The sequence below is a fragment of the Scyliorhinus canicula genome, chromosome 15 (assembly GCF_902713615.1).
Source record: "Scyliorhinus canicula chromosome 15, sScyCan1.1, whole genome shotgun sequence".
Lineage (NCBI taxonomy): Eukaryota > Metazoa > Chordata > Chondrichthyes > Carcharhiniformes > Scyliorhinidae > Scyliorhinus > Scyliorhinus canicula.
The window spans coordinates 20,336,360-20,353,900 of record NC_052160.1 but is presented as its reverse complement, the minus strand read 5'-3'; the positions used below and the strand labels follow the sequence as shown (position 1 = coordinate 20,353,900).

At 52.0% G+C, this 17,541-nt stretch overlaps 1 protein-coding gene across 6 annotated transcripts in view; it reads left to right on the top strand.

Moving 5' to 3' along the window:
• tsc2 (TSC complex subunit 2) overlaps positions 1-17,314 on the top strand; it is a 97,079-nt gene extending 79,765 nt beyond the window's left edge. For 5 of the 6 annotated variants that reach the window (XM_038821078.1, XM_038821082.1, XM_038821081.1 and 2 more), the window contains 5 exons: positions 1,059-1,198; positions 4,866-4,944; positions 11,574-11,665; positions 12,687-12,785; positions 16,951-17,314. In XM_038821078.1, coding sequence (XP_038677006.1) covers positions 1,059-1,198; positions 4,866-4,944; positions 11,574-11,665; positions 12,687-12,785; positions 16,951-17,196 — 656 coding nt within the window. In that variant the 3' untranslated portion in view covers positions 17,197-17,314. The remainder of the gene's footprint in view (positions 1-1,058; positions 1,199-4,865; positions 4,945-11,573; positions 11,666-12,686; positions 12,786-16,950) is intronic. The other variant, XM_038821079.1, reaches the window with a different exon arrangement.
• The last annotated feature ends 227 nt before the right edge of the window (positions 17,315-17,541 follow it).

The window sequence follows — 17,541 nt, the reverse complement described above, 5'->3', positions numbered from 1 at the left end:
ATAAGTGAGATTCCCTCTTTAGTAAAGGAACCAGTTCATCACTTTCCTCATCTCCCCCCCCCCCCCCCCCCCCCCCCCCCCCCCCCCCATCATTCCCACCAACACCTCCCAGCCTGCTGCCAACAGCTCCCACACCCATTGCTGACAAACAACACTGACGTAGACCATGCTCTCCTCATCCACAGATGTTTGAGCCAGTGGGGGAGATAGCATACAGCTCAGTTTAATGTTCTGTTTTGTGATGGCCGCTGTAAGTATTCTCAAAATGATTTTATCCGTCCCAGATTAGCCCACAATTTCTTTTACTGCCGGTTTCACCAAATATGTTTGACTCAAAGTCATGGAATGATTAAGAAAAAACACAAATCTTATTACCATGCAATAGTAAGATACTTAAATGGATGCAGAACAAGTCTGAAAATTTCAGATTGAAGATGTAGTTGGACAGGGTCGACTGTCATTTAGATTTTGGAGAATTGGGTGACTTTGATTCAGCTGCCCATTGCATACCTCCCCAGCAAGGCCAGCATTTATTGCCCATCCCTAATACCTCCCCAGCAAGGCCAGCATTTATTGCCCATCCCTAATACCTCCCCAGCAAGGCCAGCATTTATTGCCCATCCCTAATACCTCCCCAGCAAGGCCAGCATTTATTGCCCATCCCTAATACCTCCCAGCAAGGCCAGCATTTATTGCCCATCCCTAATACCTCCCCAGCAAGGCCAGCATTTATTGCCCATCCCTAACTGCCTTGAATTGAATGTTGGGCAGTTAAGAATCAATCGGGTTGCATGTTTAGAGTGACACGTAATCCACACTAAGTAAGGACAGCGGATTTCCTCCCCTGAAAGACGTTAGTGAACCAGATCGGTTTCTCCGACAATCGTGATTACAGGACTGCCACCTTTATTCCAGATGGACTCCAGTGAGAGAAATGTACACGGCCTGTTTTACACTGTCGTCTAAAAATTACCCTCATGCATTCGTAAAGCCTGATGTTCTCTACTCGTATCTGCTCTGTGACGACTGACCTTTTTTTCCCTCCAATGTTATTAAAGCAATTTTTCACATCGCTACCCTAATGCCAAATAGAGAATCGGACAAAGCCTGCTGCAACAAGAAACGGCACATAGGGAATGATTACGTGGTGGTAATATACAAGGACACAGAAGAAGAATACAAACTGGGAACAATAAAGGTATCTCTCACTCACTCTGTCTTTATCTCAAGCTCAATCTTGTCCTCCTCCCTTGGCCATGGAAAAAGTAGTGGATTCCAGCAGTGGTTTTAGGCACGATCCCAAACCACCGTAGATAACAGGGCTCACAGGTCGCTCCAACCAAAGACCAGGGCTGGGGAGCAGCCGAGGGCGATAATAGTCAAGCTGCACAAATGTCGGGACCAGGCTCAACAGACAAAAGGTGTGCAACTGGGAGGGACATAGAGTCTATCAGGACATTGGGGCGGTCCTGGAAAAGCACAGGGCCAAATCTAACCATGCAAAGTCGGCCCTGTACAAGAACAAGGTCAGATTCGGGATGTTATTCCCAGCCAGGCTCTCTGTAACATACATGGGGTAAGAGCATTATTTTACTGCCCTGGCGGAGGCGGACGAGTTCGTCCATAAGAATGGTCCGGACAGGCAGCAAGACGGGCATGGAGGAGGCGGAAGGAAGAAATGGACAATTTTGTGTGGGACTGCATCGCCTCGCTATGAACAGGGGAACCAGCTCATAGCAAAGAGGGGGCGAGGGCATGAGCGTGTCGAAGAAGGTGGGGGAGGAGATAGTAGGGGCACCAGCAGAGCGGGCATGGGAGGGGGTCAGATCAACCCTGAGAGGGAGGGGCTACCACACTAGCAGGAAGGCTAGTGCCAGGAAGTATGAGGGAGAGGGTCCATGGTGCACTTCCCACCGGGAAGAGAGTGTCTGGCGGGGGAGATGCACCTAAAGGAGGACTGACTGCGGGTAAGGAAGAGCGGCTGGGACAGACCTACTATCCCTGCTACGGGACAAGGGCTAGGGGAGGTAGCCATATTGTTAAGTAAGAGGACGGTGTTTACTGAGGCGAGGACGGTTACGGACCAAGGGGGATGGTACGTCATGGTCAGCGGCGTCCTAGACGGGGCACACCCGGTAGTCCTGGTTAACGTGTACACACCCAACCGGGACTGCACGGAATTTATAAAAAAGGACCATGGCGGATATCCCTGACATAGACACGGACCAACTGATCATTTGGCGTGGGGGGGGAGGGGGGGGGGGGGTGGGGGGGCGCAGAGACGGACTTCAACTGCTCACAGAACCCACTGACGGACAGATCAAACCCCAGAACGGGGAAAACAGTAGGCATGGTTAGGGAACTTTGACTGTTTATGGAACAGATGGAGGCAGTGGACCCATGGAAGTTCATGTACCCAGGTGAGAAGGAATTCTTGGCAGTACATAAGGTCTATACCCGCATCAATTATTGGTGGAGTAGTGGATGAGGTGGAGGGCTGTTGTAGGCTGCAAAGAGACATTGATAGGATGCAGAGCTGGGCCGAAAAGTGGTAGATGGAGTTTAACCCTGATAAGTGCGAGGGGATTCATTTTGGTGGAAAACATTTAAATGCGGATTACAGGGTCAACGGCAGGGTTCTGAGGAATGTGGAGGAACAGAGAGATCTTGGGCTTCATGTCCACAGATCTCTGAAGGTTGCCACTCAAGTGGATAGAGCCGTGAAGAAGGCTAATAGTGTGTTAGCGTTTATTAACAGGGGGCACCAACAGGCTCACGGGGTTATGCTGCAACTATACATGACCCTGGTGAGACAACATTTGGAGTATTGTGTGCAGTTCTGATCACATTATAGGAAGGATGTGGAAGCATTGGAAAGGGTGCAAAGGAGATTTACCAGGATACTGCCTGGTTTGCAGGATAGGTCTTTTGAGGAAAGGTTGAGGGAGCTAGGGCTTTTCTCTTTGGAGCGGAGGAGGATGAGAGGCGACTTAATAGAGGTTTATAAGATGATGAGGGGGACAGATAGAGTGGATGTTCAGAGACTATTTCCTCGGGTGGATGTAGCTGTTACAAGGGGACATAACTATAAGATTCAGGGTGGGAGATATAGGAGGGATATCCGAGGTAGGTTCTTTACTCAGAGAGTGGGTAGAGTGTGGAATGGGCTGCCTGCTGTGATAGTGGAGTCGGACACTTTAGGAACTTTCAAGCGGTTATTGGATAGGCACATGGAGCACACCAGAATGACAGGGAGTGGGATAGCTTGATCTTGGTTTTGGACAATGCTCGGCACAACATCGAGGGCTGAAGGGCCTGTTCTGTGCTGTACTGTTCTATGTTCTATGTTTTTAATAGTGAATGAGCTGCCCTGAGACTAAACCACTTGATTTTGCAGTCTCGGTTTAGAATGATTAATCAGCCCGCTGAGAAATGGCTTGAAGATTTTACTGACTTAAAAGTCAATAAAAAATGATTGTTTAACTGGCTCAAAGCCAAGAGATATTTTTCTAAATGGGAGGACTGCCTACGTATTTATAGCCCATGACATGTTTGCAAATATATTTGACAATGTGGTTAAACGGCTTGGGGTCTATTGTCTAGGAATTGCGAATGAAGGCGATCGATAGGATAGATGTCGAGGAAGATGTTTCTGTTTGTGAGAGATCCTTGACCTACGTCATAAATGTAGGACAGCAGCTAATAAATCCAGTAATCAAATTCAGAAGACTCCTTTACCCAAGGAATGGTTAGAATATTGAACTTGCTGCCGCAGAGTGACTGAAGCGTAGAGAAGCTATTAAGGGGAAGCAAGATAAATGCGAACTGGATTTTTCTGCAGGCCCCAGGGACCCCAACGCCAACCCCAAATGGGGCCCCAGGCCCACGCTTGCTACCAGTGAGATATGGCTGGGATCTGGCGGGACATGGCCTCTTAATTGGCTGGCCCTGTTCTTGCCACTCCTTTCAAGGATGGCACTCGGGTCACCCTGCTTGGCCAGCATAGAAAAGATGTACTGATGACTCATCGGGTTGGAGGGGAAAGCCCCTTTGCAGGATGATTCACTGACTGGCTTGCGGCCGATCATCATTCTGGGCATGGAAACTCTGCCTCTGATGACCCCTATGCTGCCGCAGGGAGGCTGCCTTTATTGAGCTTGCAGCCTCAGCCCATGGCGAGGTGTCATTCTGACGTTGGCAGAATACTGACTCAAAATGGCCTTTAAGTGGGGTCCTAATTGGACTATTTGGCTGGTGGCCTCTGCAGAGCGGGCAGTAGACCCCGTTCCCAGGAAGTTGCGGGGAGTTGTCCTACCATGTTTCTTTCCTATTTTCCCACGTCTCCACAGCACTGGGAAAAACCTTCAATGAGGAAGGAAGGAATAAAGGGATAAGCTGATAAACCAAGAGTGATGAGGAGACTCATATGGAGCATCAAAACCCGAATGGAGCAGTTTGGATGAAAAACCTGTTGCTGTGTTGAGCATTCCAAGTGATTGCTCGTACACCACTTGTGCTTTGCAAAGTTATAATATATAAACTTTCGAGTATAATCACGAGCGAGTTAGGGAGTGCACTTTGCAATCATCAGACTGCCCCCCCAGTGATTGCTTGCTGTCAGCTCTATTAGATTTGCGTAATTATACCTCGCTGAGGCTAAGTGCTGCCATCAGTGTGGCCTCCTGCTTTGTGCCATGTAGGTAATGTGGTGCCATCTGCTGTTCCATTTGTGGTGATGACATTTGTGCTCACATTATGACAGTGTGCACAAATGGATTGCCAGTGCAAGAGTTTGAATTAATCTGCGTTTTGGAAGTCCCACTGTCTGAACCTGTTTCTCTTTGTTTCTCTGTTCATTTTAATAGGGTCAGTTTAACTTTGTGGAAATAATTATTAAACCTCTAGACTTTGGGAGCAACCTAGTAACCCTGCAAGCACGGAAGGGTAAGTGATAGATCTCTGCAAGATGCTGATTTTTGTAAATAATCAGGATAAATATTGGCATGTGTTTTAAATGGGTGATGTGTGCCCTCGTAGCAGCCATGCGCAAGCCCCTGATTTTGATTAGGTTAAATATTCACCAGAAAACTACTAAATTGCACTACATTTGCATATTAAATTACTTGGAATAATTTCCAATTACAAGTATTTAAATACAAGGCATTTCAAATGTCTTAACATGATTTATTGAATTTATGGTTATATTTAATTCTACACCAATTTGTGTTTGTATAAATATAGATTACAACATTTGTTTTTTTTAATATAATTTTTATTGGAATTTTTTACAGAAAATATAAAACATAACGACAAACAATGAAATGCAACAAAATAACCCATAATAACTGTAACACCCCCAGACCGTATCGACGCATGTATCACATCCCCCCACCTCCCCAACCCCAATGAACAACAAAAGAACTTAAAAATAAATTTAAATTAAATAAACAAACATAGTCATTGTCCGCCCGCCCCCCCCCCCCCCCCCCCCCCCCCCCCCCCTTTTCCTTCACCTTGAATTGGATGAGGCTAAGCTGCGCACATGAGGAGAAAGAATTAACCCTCTCCAGGGCATCAGCCCATGTCCAGTCTTCGATCTGTTCCCCCAGTTCCCCCTCCCACTTAGCTTTCAGCTCCTCTACTGACGCCTCCTCCACCTCCTGCATAACCTTGTAGATATCATATATCTTCCCCTCTCTGACCCAGACCCCCGAAAGCACCCTGTCACTCACCCCCCTCGCGGGAAGCGAAGGGAACCCTTCCACCTGCCGCCTAGCAAACGTCTTTACCTGCAGATACCTGAACATGTTCCCCGGGGGGAGCCCAAATTTCTCCTCCAACTCCCCCAGGCTCGCAAACCTCCCATCAATAAACAGGTCCCTCAGCTGTCTGATGCCCACTCTGTGCCAACCCTGAAATCCCCCATCAATGTTCCCCGGGACGAACCTATGGTTCCCCCTTAACGGAGCCTCCATCGAGCCCCCCACTTCTCCCCTATGTCGCCTCCACTGCCCCCAAATCTTGAGGGTAGCCGCCACCACCGGACTCGTGGTATACCTCGTAGGAGGGAGCGGCCACGGCACCGTTACCAGGGCCCCCAGGCTTGTATCTCCACAGGACGCCCTCTCCATCCGTTTCCATGCTGCCCCCTCCCCCTCCATTACCCACTTGCGCACCATCGACACATTGGCCGCCCAATAATACCCCGAGAGATTGGGTAACGCCAGCCCCCCCCCCCCCCCCCCCCCATCTCTACCCCGCTCCAAGAAGACCCTCTTCACCCTCAGGGTCCCATGCGCCCAAACAAAGCTCATGATGCTGCTAGTCACCCTTCTAAAAAAAGGCCCTAGGGATAAAGATGGGCAAACACTGAAAAAGGAACAAGAACCTCGGGAGAACCGTCATTTTGACAGACTGCACTCTACCCGCCAACGATAGCGGCACCATGTCCCTCCTTTTAAATTCCTCCTCCATCTGCTCCACCAGCCTGGTAAAATTAAGCTTATGGAGAGTCCCCCAACTCCTGGCCACCTGCACCCCCAGGTATCTGAAACTCTTCACTGCCCTCTTAAAGGGGAGTCTCCCAATTCCCTCCTCCTGATCACCCGGGTGTACTACAAATACCTCACTCTTGCCTAAATTTAACTTATAGCCCGAGAAGCCCCAAAATTCCACTAACAGCTCCATCACCCCCGGCATTCCCCCTTCTGCATCCGCCACATACAACAGCAGGTCGTCCGCATACAGTGATACACGATGTTCCTCCCCACCCCGCACCAGACCCCTCCATCTCCCTGACTCCCTCAACGCCATAGCCAAAGGTTCAATCGCCAGTGCAAAGAGCAAGGGGGACAGGGGGCACCCCTGCCTGGTCCCACGGTAGAGCCTAAAGTACTCCGATCTCCTTCCATTGGTAACTACACTTGCCATCGGAGCCGCGTAGAGCAGCCTCACCCATTTGATGAATCCCTCCCCGAATCCGAACCGCTCCAGCACCTCCCACAGGTACCCCCACTCAACTCTATCAAACGCTTTCTCCGCATCCAGCGCCACCGCTATCTCCGCCTCCCCCTCCACTGCCGGTATCATAATAACATTTAGCAGTCTCCGCACATTCGTGTTGAGCTGCCGTCCCTTGACAAATCCTGTCTGATCCTCGTGTATCACCCCTGGCACACAGTCCTCTATCCTGGTGGCCAGGATCTTCGCCAGCAACTTAGCGTCAACATTGAGGAGCGAGATAGGCCTGTATGATCCACACTGCAAGGGGTCCTTATCCCGCTTCAGGATCAGAGAGATCAGTGCCCGCGACATCGTCGGGGGCAAAGCCCCCCCCCCCCCCCTCCCATGCCTCATTGAAGGCTCGCACCAACAGGGGGCCCACCAGATCTGCATACTTTTTATAAAATTCCACCAGGAACCCGTCCGGCCCCGGCGCCTTACCTGACTGCATTTGTCCAATTCCCCTGACTAGCTCCTCCAACTCTATCGGCGCCCCCAGCCCCTCTACCAGCTCCTCTTGAACCCTTGGGAAACATAGCCTGTTCATGAAGCTCTCCATCCCCCCTCTCCCCATCGGAGGTTCTGACCGGTACAGTTCCTCGTAGAAGTCCCTAAAGACCCCATTTACTTCTGTCCCCTTCTGCACTACATTCCCACCCCTATCCGTCACTCCACCAATTTCCCTAGCCGCGTCTCGCCTGCGGAGCTGATGCGCCAACATCCTGCTCGCCTTCTCCCCATACTCATATACCGCGCCCTGCGACCTCCTCCACTGTGTCTCCGCCTTGCTGGTGGTCAACAAGTCAAATTTGGCCTGCACACTACGCCGTTCCCCCAGCAACCCCTCCTCCGGTGCCTCCGCGTATCTCCTGTCCACATCCAGGAACTCCCTCACCAGTCTCTCCCTCTCCTTCCTCTCCTTCCTTTCCCTATGGGCCCGGATGGAGATCAGCTCCCCCCGGATCACTGCTTTCAGAGCCTCCCAGACCATCCCCACCCGGACCTCCCCTGTGTCGTTGGTATCCAGATACCCTTCAATACTTCCCCGGACCCTCCTACACACCACCTCATCAGCCAGCATCCCCACATCCAGGCGCCAGAGCGGGCGCTGGTCCCGCGCCTCCCCCATCTCCAGATCAACCCAGTGCGGAGCATGGTCTGAAATCGCTATGGCCGAATACTCTGCATCCTGCATCTTCGGGATCAATCCCCTGCTCAGGACGAAAAAATGTATTCGGGAATAGACCCTATGGACATGGGAGAAAAAGGGAATACACCCGCGCTCTCGGCCTCCCAAACCTCCAGGGATCCACCCCTCCCATCTGGTTCATAAACCCCCTCAGCACTTTAGCCGTCGCCGGTCTCCTACCCGTCCTTGAACTGGACCGGTCCAGTGGGGGATCCAGCACTGTGTTAAAGTCTCCCCCCATGATCAGGCCCCCGCCTCCAGGTCCGGAATGCGGCCCAACAAGCGCCTCATGAAGCCGGCATCATCCCAATTCGGGGCATATACATTAACCAGCACCAACTTCTCTCCCTGCAGCCTACCCTTCACCATAATATATCTGCCCTCCTTGTCCGACACCACCTCGGCCGCCTCGAACGCCACCCTCTTCCCCACCAGAATCGCCACCCCCCGGTTCTTCGCGTCCAATCCTGAGTGAAAAACCTGCCCCACCCACCCCTTCCTCAGACGAACCTGGTCCGCCACCTTCAAGTGGGTCTCCTGGAGCATAGCCACGTCCGCCTTCAGCCCCTTCAGATGAGAAAATACCCTAGTTCTCTTAACCGGCCCATTCAGCCCCCTCACGTTCCAGGTAATCAGCCGGATCAGAGGGCAACCTGCCCCTCTCCCCCGCCAGCTAGCCATAGCTTATCGACTGCTCGCCCCAGGCCAGCCCGCCCCGCCTGACCCGTTCCCCATGGCGATAACGCCTCTCCTCTACCCCCCCGGCCCACACCAGCTCCTTCCTGGCCATTCCAGCAGCAACCCGGTATCCCCCCACTCCCCCAGGCTAGGACCCCTCCTAGCCGCGACGCACGCTCCATGGTACTTCCGTGAGTCAGCTGACTTCTGCTGACCCGGCAGCTCCCGCCAAAACCCATCTCCTCCCGGCATGGGGTCATCCCCCTCTTGCCACACCTCCTTGGCACCGCTTCAGCGGGGGAAAGAAAACCAGTGAAGGCCACGCCCCCACCTCCAGCTCCGCCCCCCCCGCCCCGCAGCGCGGACATCCAGAGGAAAGCCCGCGCTTTCACACTGCCACACCCCACCCTTCTGACGCAGCTCCTCAAAATCCAGTTTCCCCCCAGCCCCGTACAGAAGAGAACATATAAAGCACATACCCCCAACGTTCCCCACATACCCCACACCCATACCCAACAGACAAACCCACCCGGAAACAGAGCAAAAAGAAAACCAGCATAAAAATAACACCTGTCAAAATTGAAGAACAGCAACAGCGAAAACAGCAACGGCCATAGTGTGTCCCCAGACCCTAGTTCGAGTCCAGCTTCTCCGCCTGTACAAAGGCCCACGCCTCCTCCGGGGACCCGAAGTAGTGGTGCCGGTCCTTGTATGTCACCCACAGACGCGCAGGCTGCAGCATTCCAAACCTGATCTGCTTGGCATGCAGCACCGCCTTCGTCCGGTTGAACCCAGCCCGCTGCTTTGCCACCTCCGCACCCCAGTACTGGTAGATTCGCACCACCGAATTCTCCCACTTGCTGCTCCTCTCTTTCTTGGCCCAGCGCAGCACACACTCCCGGTCACTAATTCGATGGAACCGCACCAGCACCGCCCGCGGGGGTTCATTTGCCTTAGGCCTCCTGGCCAGCACTCTGTGAGCTCCCTCAAGCTCCAGGGGCAAATGGAAGGACCCCACTCCCATCAACGAGCTCAACATCGTGGTCACGTATGACGGGAGATCCGACCCCTCCAGCCCCTCCGCCAGGCCCAGGATCCTCAAATTCTTTCGCCTCGTGTGAACGTCCAGCTCCTCCAAGCGCTCTTGCCACTTTTTGTGAAGTGCCTCGTGCAACTCCACTCTCCCCACAAGGACCACGGCCTCCTCCTCACGCTTAGCGGCCTGCTGCTGCAACTCCCGAATGGACACCTCCTGTGTCGCCTGGGTCCCAAGCAGCTTGTTTGTAGTTGCATTCAGGGAGTCCAGCAACTCAGCCTTCAGCTCCGCAAAACAGCGCAGAAGAGAGGCTTGCTGCTCCTGCGCCCACTTCCACCAGTCCTCGGGTGTTCCGCCGGCCGCCATTTTGTCTTTCTTCCCCTGCTTTTCTTGGGGAGCTGCTGCAGCTTTTTCCTTTGCCCCACTCTGGGTGAGCACCATAAATTATGGGGAATGTTCCTCTGGACACCTTCCCCCACTGGGATTCGTCGGGACAGCGTCGACTGCTGCTAGAATTCAGCTTTCATAAAGGCCCTCAAGTCAGCTTGAGACCTATAAGCTGGCCCTTCCCCCGCCTGCCTGCTTGTAGAGGCTTTTGTCTGCTGCTGCTTCCGCCCAATCTTGCACTGTTTCTGAGGGTCTGATAACCAAGAAACATACTATTCCTGGGGGAAAGTACTCCTCGAACGTTCAGCTACGGCTTTTCACCAAAATTCCAACCCGTGCCGCCCAAAAAAGAGCTCTTTTCTGTAACCTTGGGCAGGAGCTGCCTCAGTGTGGTCACTCACTCCATGCTGCACACCGGAAGTCAGATTACAACATTTGTAAGGCAAAGATTTCATTTATACCCATGGCGGGATATTCTCACCATCCAGAAACATTTAAGCAAGCTCTGTACAGTCATTGTTAATGAGGGTAGATTATGTGCCCAAGCCCTGGAATAATGTTTGCAACCATCTTGGCCTTGTGTCGAAAGTTCTACCAGTTCGCTACAGCAAACCAAAATGAACATTTTAAAGCCACGTGTTTAAATGTATTGTTTTTTATTTGTGGGAGTGAGTGCTCAACTCATAGACTAATAGGGTGACACGGTAGCACAGAGGTTAGCACTGTTACTTCACAGTGACAGGGTTCCAGGTTTGATTCCTGGCTTGGGTCACTGTCTGTGCGGAGTCTGCTCGTTTTCCTCGTGTCTGCCTGGGTTTCCACCGGGTTCCTCCTACAAAAGACGTGCTTGTTAGGTGAATTGGTCATTCTGAATTCTCCCTCAGTGTACCCGAATAGACGTGTGGCGACTAGGGGCTTTTCGCAGTCACTTCATTGCAGTGTTAATGTAAGCCTACTTGTGACAATAATAAATATTATTAGACGGTGAATCGGGATGTGGAAATCGCTACCACAAGGAATGGTTGCGGAAAGAGGATAGCTATATGTAAGGGAGTCCTAGGTGAGCAAGTGAGGGAGACAGGAATAGAAAATGATGCTGGAATGGAGCACAGACGTTGGCATGTGCCTGTTGGGCTGAAATGCCTGTGTTTGGGCTGTAATTTTATATAACACCAGTATCTATGTCATTGGAAGTGAATGACTTCATGTCAAGTTACAACTTGTTTTTTTTTGGACATGGCTTTTCAACTGGTGATGCAAATTAATTTTGCTCTTTTATAGATATGGAGGGGCTGGTTGACACAAGTGTGGCTAGGATTGTGTCAGACAAGAATCTGCCCCTGTTAGTACGACAAATGGCGCTGCATGCAAATGTAAGTACAAGGGGATGTTGTTTAATTCAGCTCTTTGTGTGCAGAACGTCAGAGGGTTATGCACGCAGGAGTGGACCACGTTGTAATTTTCACTAACGCCCGTTTAGTGTTGACTCTAATCACGATGATAGATTTCTGCCCAGGCCCAAAGTAAATGTTGTCTTGTGGCATTACAAAGAAAGTTTACAATTTAAAAAGTTGTTCTGTCTTTTTAAATGTTTGCATTGAATGCATATCACTGGCAGCCATTTGGACAAGGCTGTGTCTCTTCACACCAGTTGGTGCCAGTTTCTGTGTCTCAAGCCATTGTTCCTCTTGATGGGTGTATGTGTGTTTGGAAATGGAAGTAAAGCAGAATTGAGTGCACATTCGGCTGGAGGCTGTTGGCCTGTCATTGGTCACACCTGGTAAGGGTGGAGACAGACACGTCAACTGTTTACTTCGAGGAGCGTTGAGAAGCTTTTTTTCATTGCAGGCCCTGTTGTCACCCTTTCTTTACAAACCGTGTCCAAATGTTTTCAGACAGCATAAACACGAAGCTCAAAACTTGAATATTTTCCTGATTGTATCAGTACCATTCTCAAATCGCACTGGTACTGTTGGCATCCTCTGTGCAAATAACCTAGAAGATGTTGGTCTTTGCCTGTTATTAACATCACCAGGATCTGCAGGGGACAGGGTAGTTATTTAGTGGAGCACACAGAATGTTCATTCTTCCCAAGAATTTGGATCACTCCCAAGTCAAGACTATTCCTAGGATGCTATGCAAAGTTACACCTATCAAGCTACCAATCTGCAGGATTCGTCTGGAATATTAACTGTTATACTTGGATTTCAGATTGAAAATAAATCTTCAATTTTTACTATCAAGTTGCTAAAGTTTCTTCATGCATACAGTACAATATGATTATCATCTTTAGACGCAGATGACAGTGCAACATCTTGGCTTAATGCATAGTTTTGATATTAGTTGCATTCCAATTTCAGTGCTGTGAATAATTTGTTTTCTTCCTTGCACCAGATGGCTTCTCTTGTACACCACAACAGCGCAGTTCCTTCAGAAGCCTATGCATCCAAGTGGCTAGCTAGGTTGCGACAGATAAAACGGATTCGATCTAAGGTACAGATGCTGGCAATTTTTTGTCCCCTGCGTAAATACACACTTTTTAAAAAAAATAATTTTTATTCCGATTTCCACAAAATAACAGAAAATATTAACAATTAAGAAAAACAAAAAAAGAACAAACCCCCCACTCCCCCATTAAGTACAAAAAGAAGAAAGAGATTAACACCCGTCATAACCAAAGAACACATGTACACGCCCCTTCAACCCAACCCACCGAAACGACCCCCCTTCCCCCGAGCTGCTGCTGCTGCTGGCCTTTTTTTCCTCCCTACCGTTCTGCTAGGAAATCCAGGAAAGGCTGCCACCGCCTGAAAAACCCCTGTACTGATCCCCTCAAAGCAAATTTCACCCTCTCCAATTTGATGAACCCCACCATATCGTTGATCCAGGCCTCCACGCTTGGGGGCCTCGCATCCTTCCACTGAAGAAGAATCCTCCGCCGGGCTACTAGGGACGCAAAGGCCAGAACACCGGCCTCTTTCGCCTCCTGCACTCCCGGCTCCACTGCCACCCCAAAAATTGCGCGTCCCCAGCCTGGCTTGACCCTGGATCCTACCACCCTCGACACCGTGCTTGCTACCCCCTTCCAAAATTCCCCCAGCGCTGGGCACGCCCAAAACATATGGGCGTGGTTCGCTGGGCTCCCCGAGCACCTAGTACACCTGTCCTCGCCCCCGAAAAACCTACTCATCCTCGTCCCGGTCATATGAGCCCTATGTAGCTCCTTGAACTGTATGAGGCTAAGCATCACACATGAAGAGGAGGAGTTCACTCTTTCCAGAGCATCCGCCTACGTCCCCATCTCAATCTCCTCACCCAGCTCCTCTTCCCATTTACCCTTCAGCTCCTCCACCGAGGCCTCGTCTACCTCCTGCATCACTTGGTATATGTCCGCAATCCTCCCCCCCTCCAAACCACACCCCCGAAAGCACCCTGTCCTGGACCCCACGTGAGGGCAACAGAGGGAACCCCACCACCTGCCACCTAGCAAACGCCCTTACCTGCATATACCTAAAAATGTTCCCCGGGGGGGAGCCCGAAATTCTCCTCTAACTCACCCAGGCTCGCAAACTTCCCATTTACAAACAGGTCCCTCAACCTCCTAACACCTGCCCTGTGCCAACTCAGGATCCCGCCATCGATTCTCCCAGGGACAAACCGGTGGTTCCCCCGTATCGGGGACCCCATCGAGACTCCCACCTCCCCCCTGTGCCGTCACCATTGCCCCCAAATTTTGAGGGTAGCCGCCACCACCGGGCTCGTGGTATACCTCGTTGGAGGGAGTGGCAACGGCGCCGTTACAAGCGCCTCCAGGCTCGTGTCCACACAGGATGCCATCTCCATCCTCTTCCATGCTGCCCCTGCCCAGTCCATTACCCACTCACGCACCATCGCTGCGTTGGCAGCCCAATAGTACCCACAGAGGTTGGGCAGCGCCAGCCCCCCCCCCCTATTCCTGACCCGTTCCAGAAACACCCTTCTCACCCTCGGGGTCCCGTGCGCCCATACAAATCCCATAATACTCCTGTTGACCCTCCTAAAAAAGGCCTTCGGGATAAGGATGGGGAGACACTGGAACAGGAACAAAAACCTCGGGAGCACCGTCATCTTGACTGACTGCACCCTGCCCACCAGCGACAGCGGCAACATGTCCCATCTTTTAAACTCCTCCTCCATTTGCTGCACCAGCCTTGTAAGGTTAAGTTTGTGTAGGGCCCCCCAGCTCCTGGCCACCTGGACTCCCAGGTACCTAAAGCTCCTCTCCGCCCTTTTTAGTGGGAGCCTACCAATCCCCTCCTCCTGGTCCCCCGGGTGCACGACGAACAGCTCGCTCTTACTCAGATTGAGCTTATACCCTGAGAAGTCCCCAAAGTCTCTGAGAATCTTCATCACCTCCGGCATTCCCCCATTGGGTCCGCCACATATAGCAATAAGTCATCCGCATAAAGCGACACTTGGTGCTCCTCCCCACCCCGCACCAGGCCCCTCCAGTTCCTCGACTCCCTCAATGCCATGGCCAGGGGTTCGATCGCCAACGCAAAGAGCAAGGGGGACAAGGGACACCCCTGACTCGTCCCTCGGTATAACCGAAAGTACTCCGATCTCCTCCTATTCGTGGTCACGCTCGCCATCGGGGCCTCATATAACCTCACCCATCTGACAAACCCCCCCCCCCCCCCACCCCCAAACCCAAACCTTTCCAGCACCTCCCACAAGTACCCCCACTCAACCCTGTCAAAGGCCTTCTCCGCGTCTAGCGCCACCACTATCTCCGCTTCCCCCGCTACCGCCGGCATCATAATGACATTCAAGAGCCTCCGCATGTTGGTGTTCAGCTACCTTCCCTTCACGAACCCCGTCTGGTCCTCGTGGATGACCCACGGCACACAGTCCTCTATCCTTGTGGCCAAGATCTTCACCAACAGCTTGGCGTCTACATTTAACAGCAAGATCGGCCTCTATGATCCACACTGCAGGGGGTCCTTGTCCCGCTTAAGGATCAAGGAAATCAGCACCCGGGACATAGTCGGGGGCAAAGCCCCCCCCCCCCCCCCCCCGCCTCGTTAAAGGTCCTAACCAACAGGGGACCCAGCAGGTCTGCATACATTTTATAGAATTCGACCGGAAACCCATCCGGCCCCGGCGCCTTCCCCGACTGCATGCTCCCTATCCCTCTGACCAGCTCCTCCAGCTCAATCAGCACCCCCAGTCCCTCCACCTGCCCCTCCTCCACCTTCGGGAATCTCAGCCGGTCCAAGAAGCGCCCCATTCCCCCCCCTCCGCTGGGGGTTCAGACCAATACAATTCCCCGTAAAAGTCCCTGAAGACCCCATTGAGTCTGCCCCCCTTCGCACCACATTCCCTCCCCTATCCTTAACTCCACCTATGTCCCTGGCCGCATCCCGCTTACGGAGCTGATGCGCCAGCATCCTACTCGCCTTCTCCCCATATTCATAAACTGCTCCCTGTGCCTTCCTCCACTGAGCCTCCGCCTTTCTGGTGGTCAGTAAGTCGAACTTGGCCTGAAGACTACACCGCTCCCCCAGCAATTCCTCCTCCGGAGCCTCCGCCTATCTCCTATCCACCCTCACCAACTTCCCCACCAGCCTCTCCCTCTCTCTCTGCTCTCTCCTCTCCCTATGGGCTCGGATGGAGATCAACTCCCCTCTAATCACCGCCTTCAATGCCTCCCAGACCGTCCCCGCTCGAACCTCCCCATTATCATTGGCCTCCCGGTACCTCTTGATACATCCTCGAACCCACCTGCCCCCCACCTCATCTGCCAGCAGCCCCACCTCAAAGCGCCAGAGCGGGCGCTGGTCTCTCTCCTCTCCCAGCTCGAGGTCCACCCAGTGCGGGGCATGATCCGAAATGACTATCGCCGAATATTTGGCATCCTCCACCCTCGAAACCAGCACCCTGCTCATAATAAAAAAATCGATCCAGGAATAGGCCTTATGCACATGGGAGAAGAATGAAAACTCCCTTTCCCTCGGCCTCGCAAACCTCCATGGATCCACCCCTCCCATCTGGTCCATAAACCCCTTCAACACCTTAGCCGCCGCTGGCCTCCTACCCGTCCTGGACCTGGATTGATCCAATGGGGGATCCAGCACTGTATTGAAGTCCTCTCCCCCCCCCCCCCCCCCCGCTCCAGATCTGGAATGCGGCCCAACATGCGCCGCATAAAACCCGCATCGCCCCAGTTTGGGGCGTATACGTTCACCAGCACCACCCGCTCCCCCTGCAGCTTGCCGCTCAGTAAATACACACTCGTCTCCTTATCCAGAGATGGCTATAATGTGGGACTCACTGCTGTAGGGAGTAGTTGAGGTGAATAGCATAGATATATTTGAGTGAAAGCTAGGTAGGCATACGAGGGAGAAAGGAAACCGGGGTTTGTGCTGGTGGGATTGGATAGGCAGGGGTGGGAGGAGGAGCGTGTGGAGCATAAACAGCAGCTTAGAACAACTGGAGCCAGTCACCTTTTCTGTGGGGAAAAATTGTCTGTTAGACACGTCTTTGTGGAATCCAGTCAGGAATCGTTTGGGTGCTGCTCCAAATGGCAGAATAAACATGGGTGCAGCCGCTCTTGAGCCTTTCTTAGGCGAACGACCCTCTCTCGGACAAAACGTATACCTTTTCTCTTTCTACGCAGGTTTATGAAGACCTGCAGTATCGTCAGAATACTGGAATTTCCTTGATTCAGATACATGCTGCTGGTCAAAGTAAAGCTCACCACCATCACCATCACCACCACCACCATCAACAGCAGCAGCCCCACCTTCCTCACCACCATTATGCTTCACAGCTCTCGCAGCCGCAGCCCCAGGCAGCCGGTGCAGAAACTGGCCAGAGGAAAAGGCTAATGTCCACTGTGGACGATTTCACAGACTTTGTTTAAAACTGTGCCTCGTGTGTACACACAGGCCCTGTTGAATGTGTGCAATATGTACACCACACTGTGATGAAAGCCAAATGGTTATTTGGTTTGCGGATGTGGGTGGGTATGGATTGGGAGTGGGGGGGGGGGGGGTTTGGGGGATCATCTCTGCAAGGCTTGTGAAGAAGTAAAAGGTATATGCTGCTTTCTCCTGACTTCCCAGACGGAAGCGTCCCAGTTTGGCGACCGGCCATTTAAAGATGCAGGTAATCGAGCAGAGGCAGATGTTAATTATGAATCTTCCCATGTGCATCTCTCTGAAATTATATGATGGGTTTGATATATTGAAGCAACAACCTACTTTTC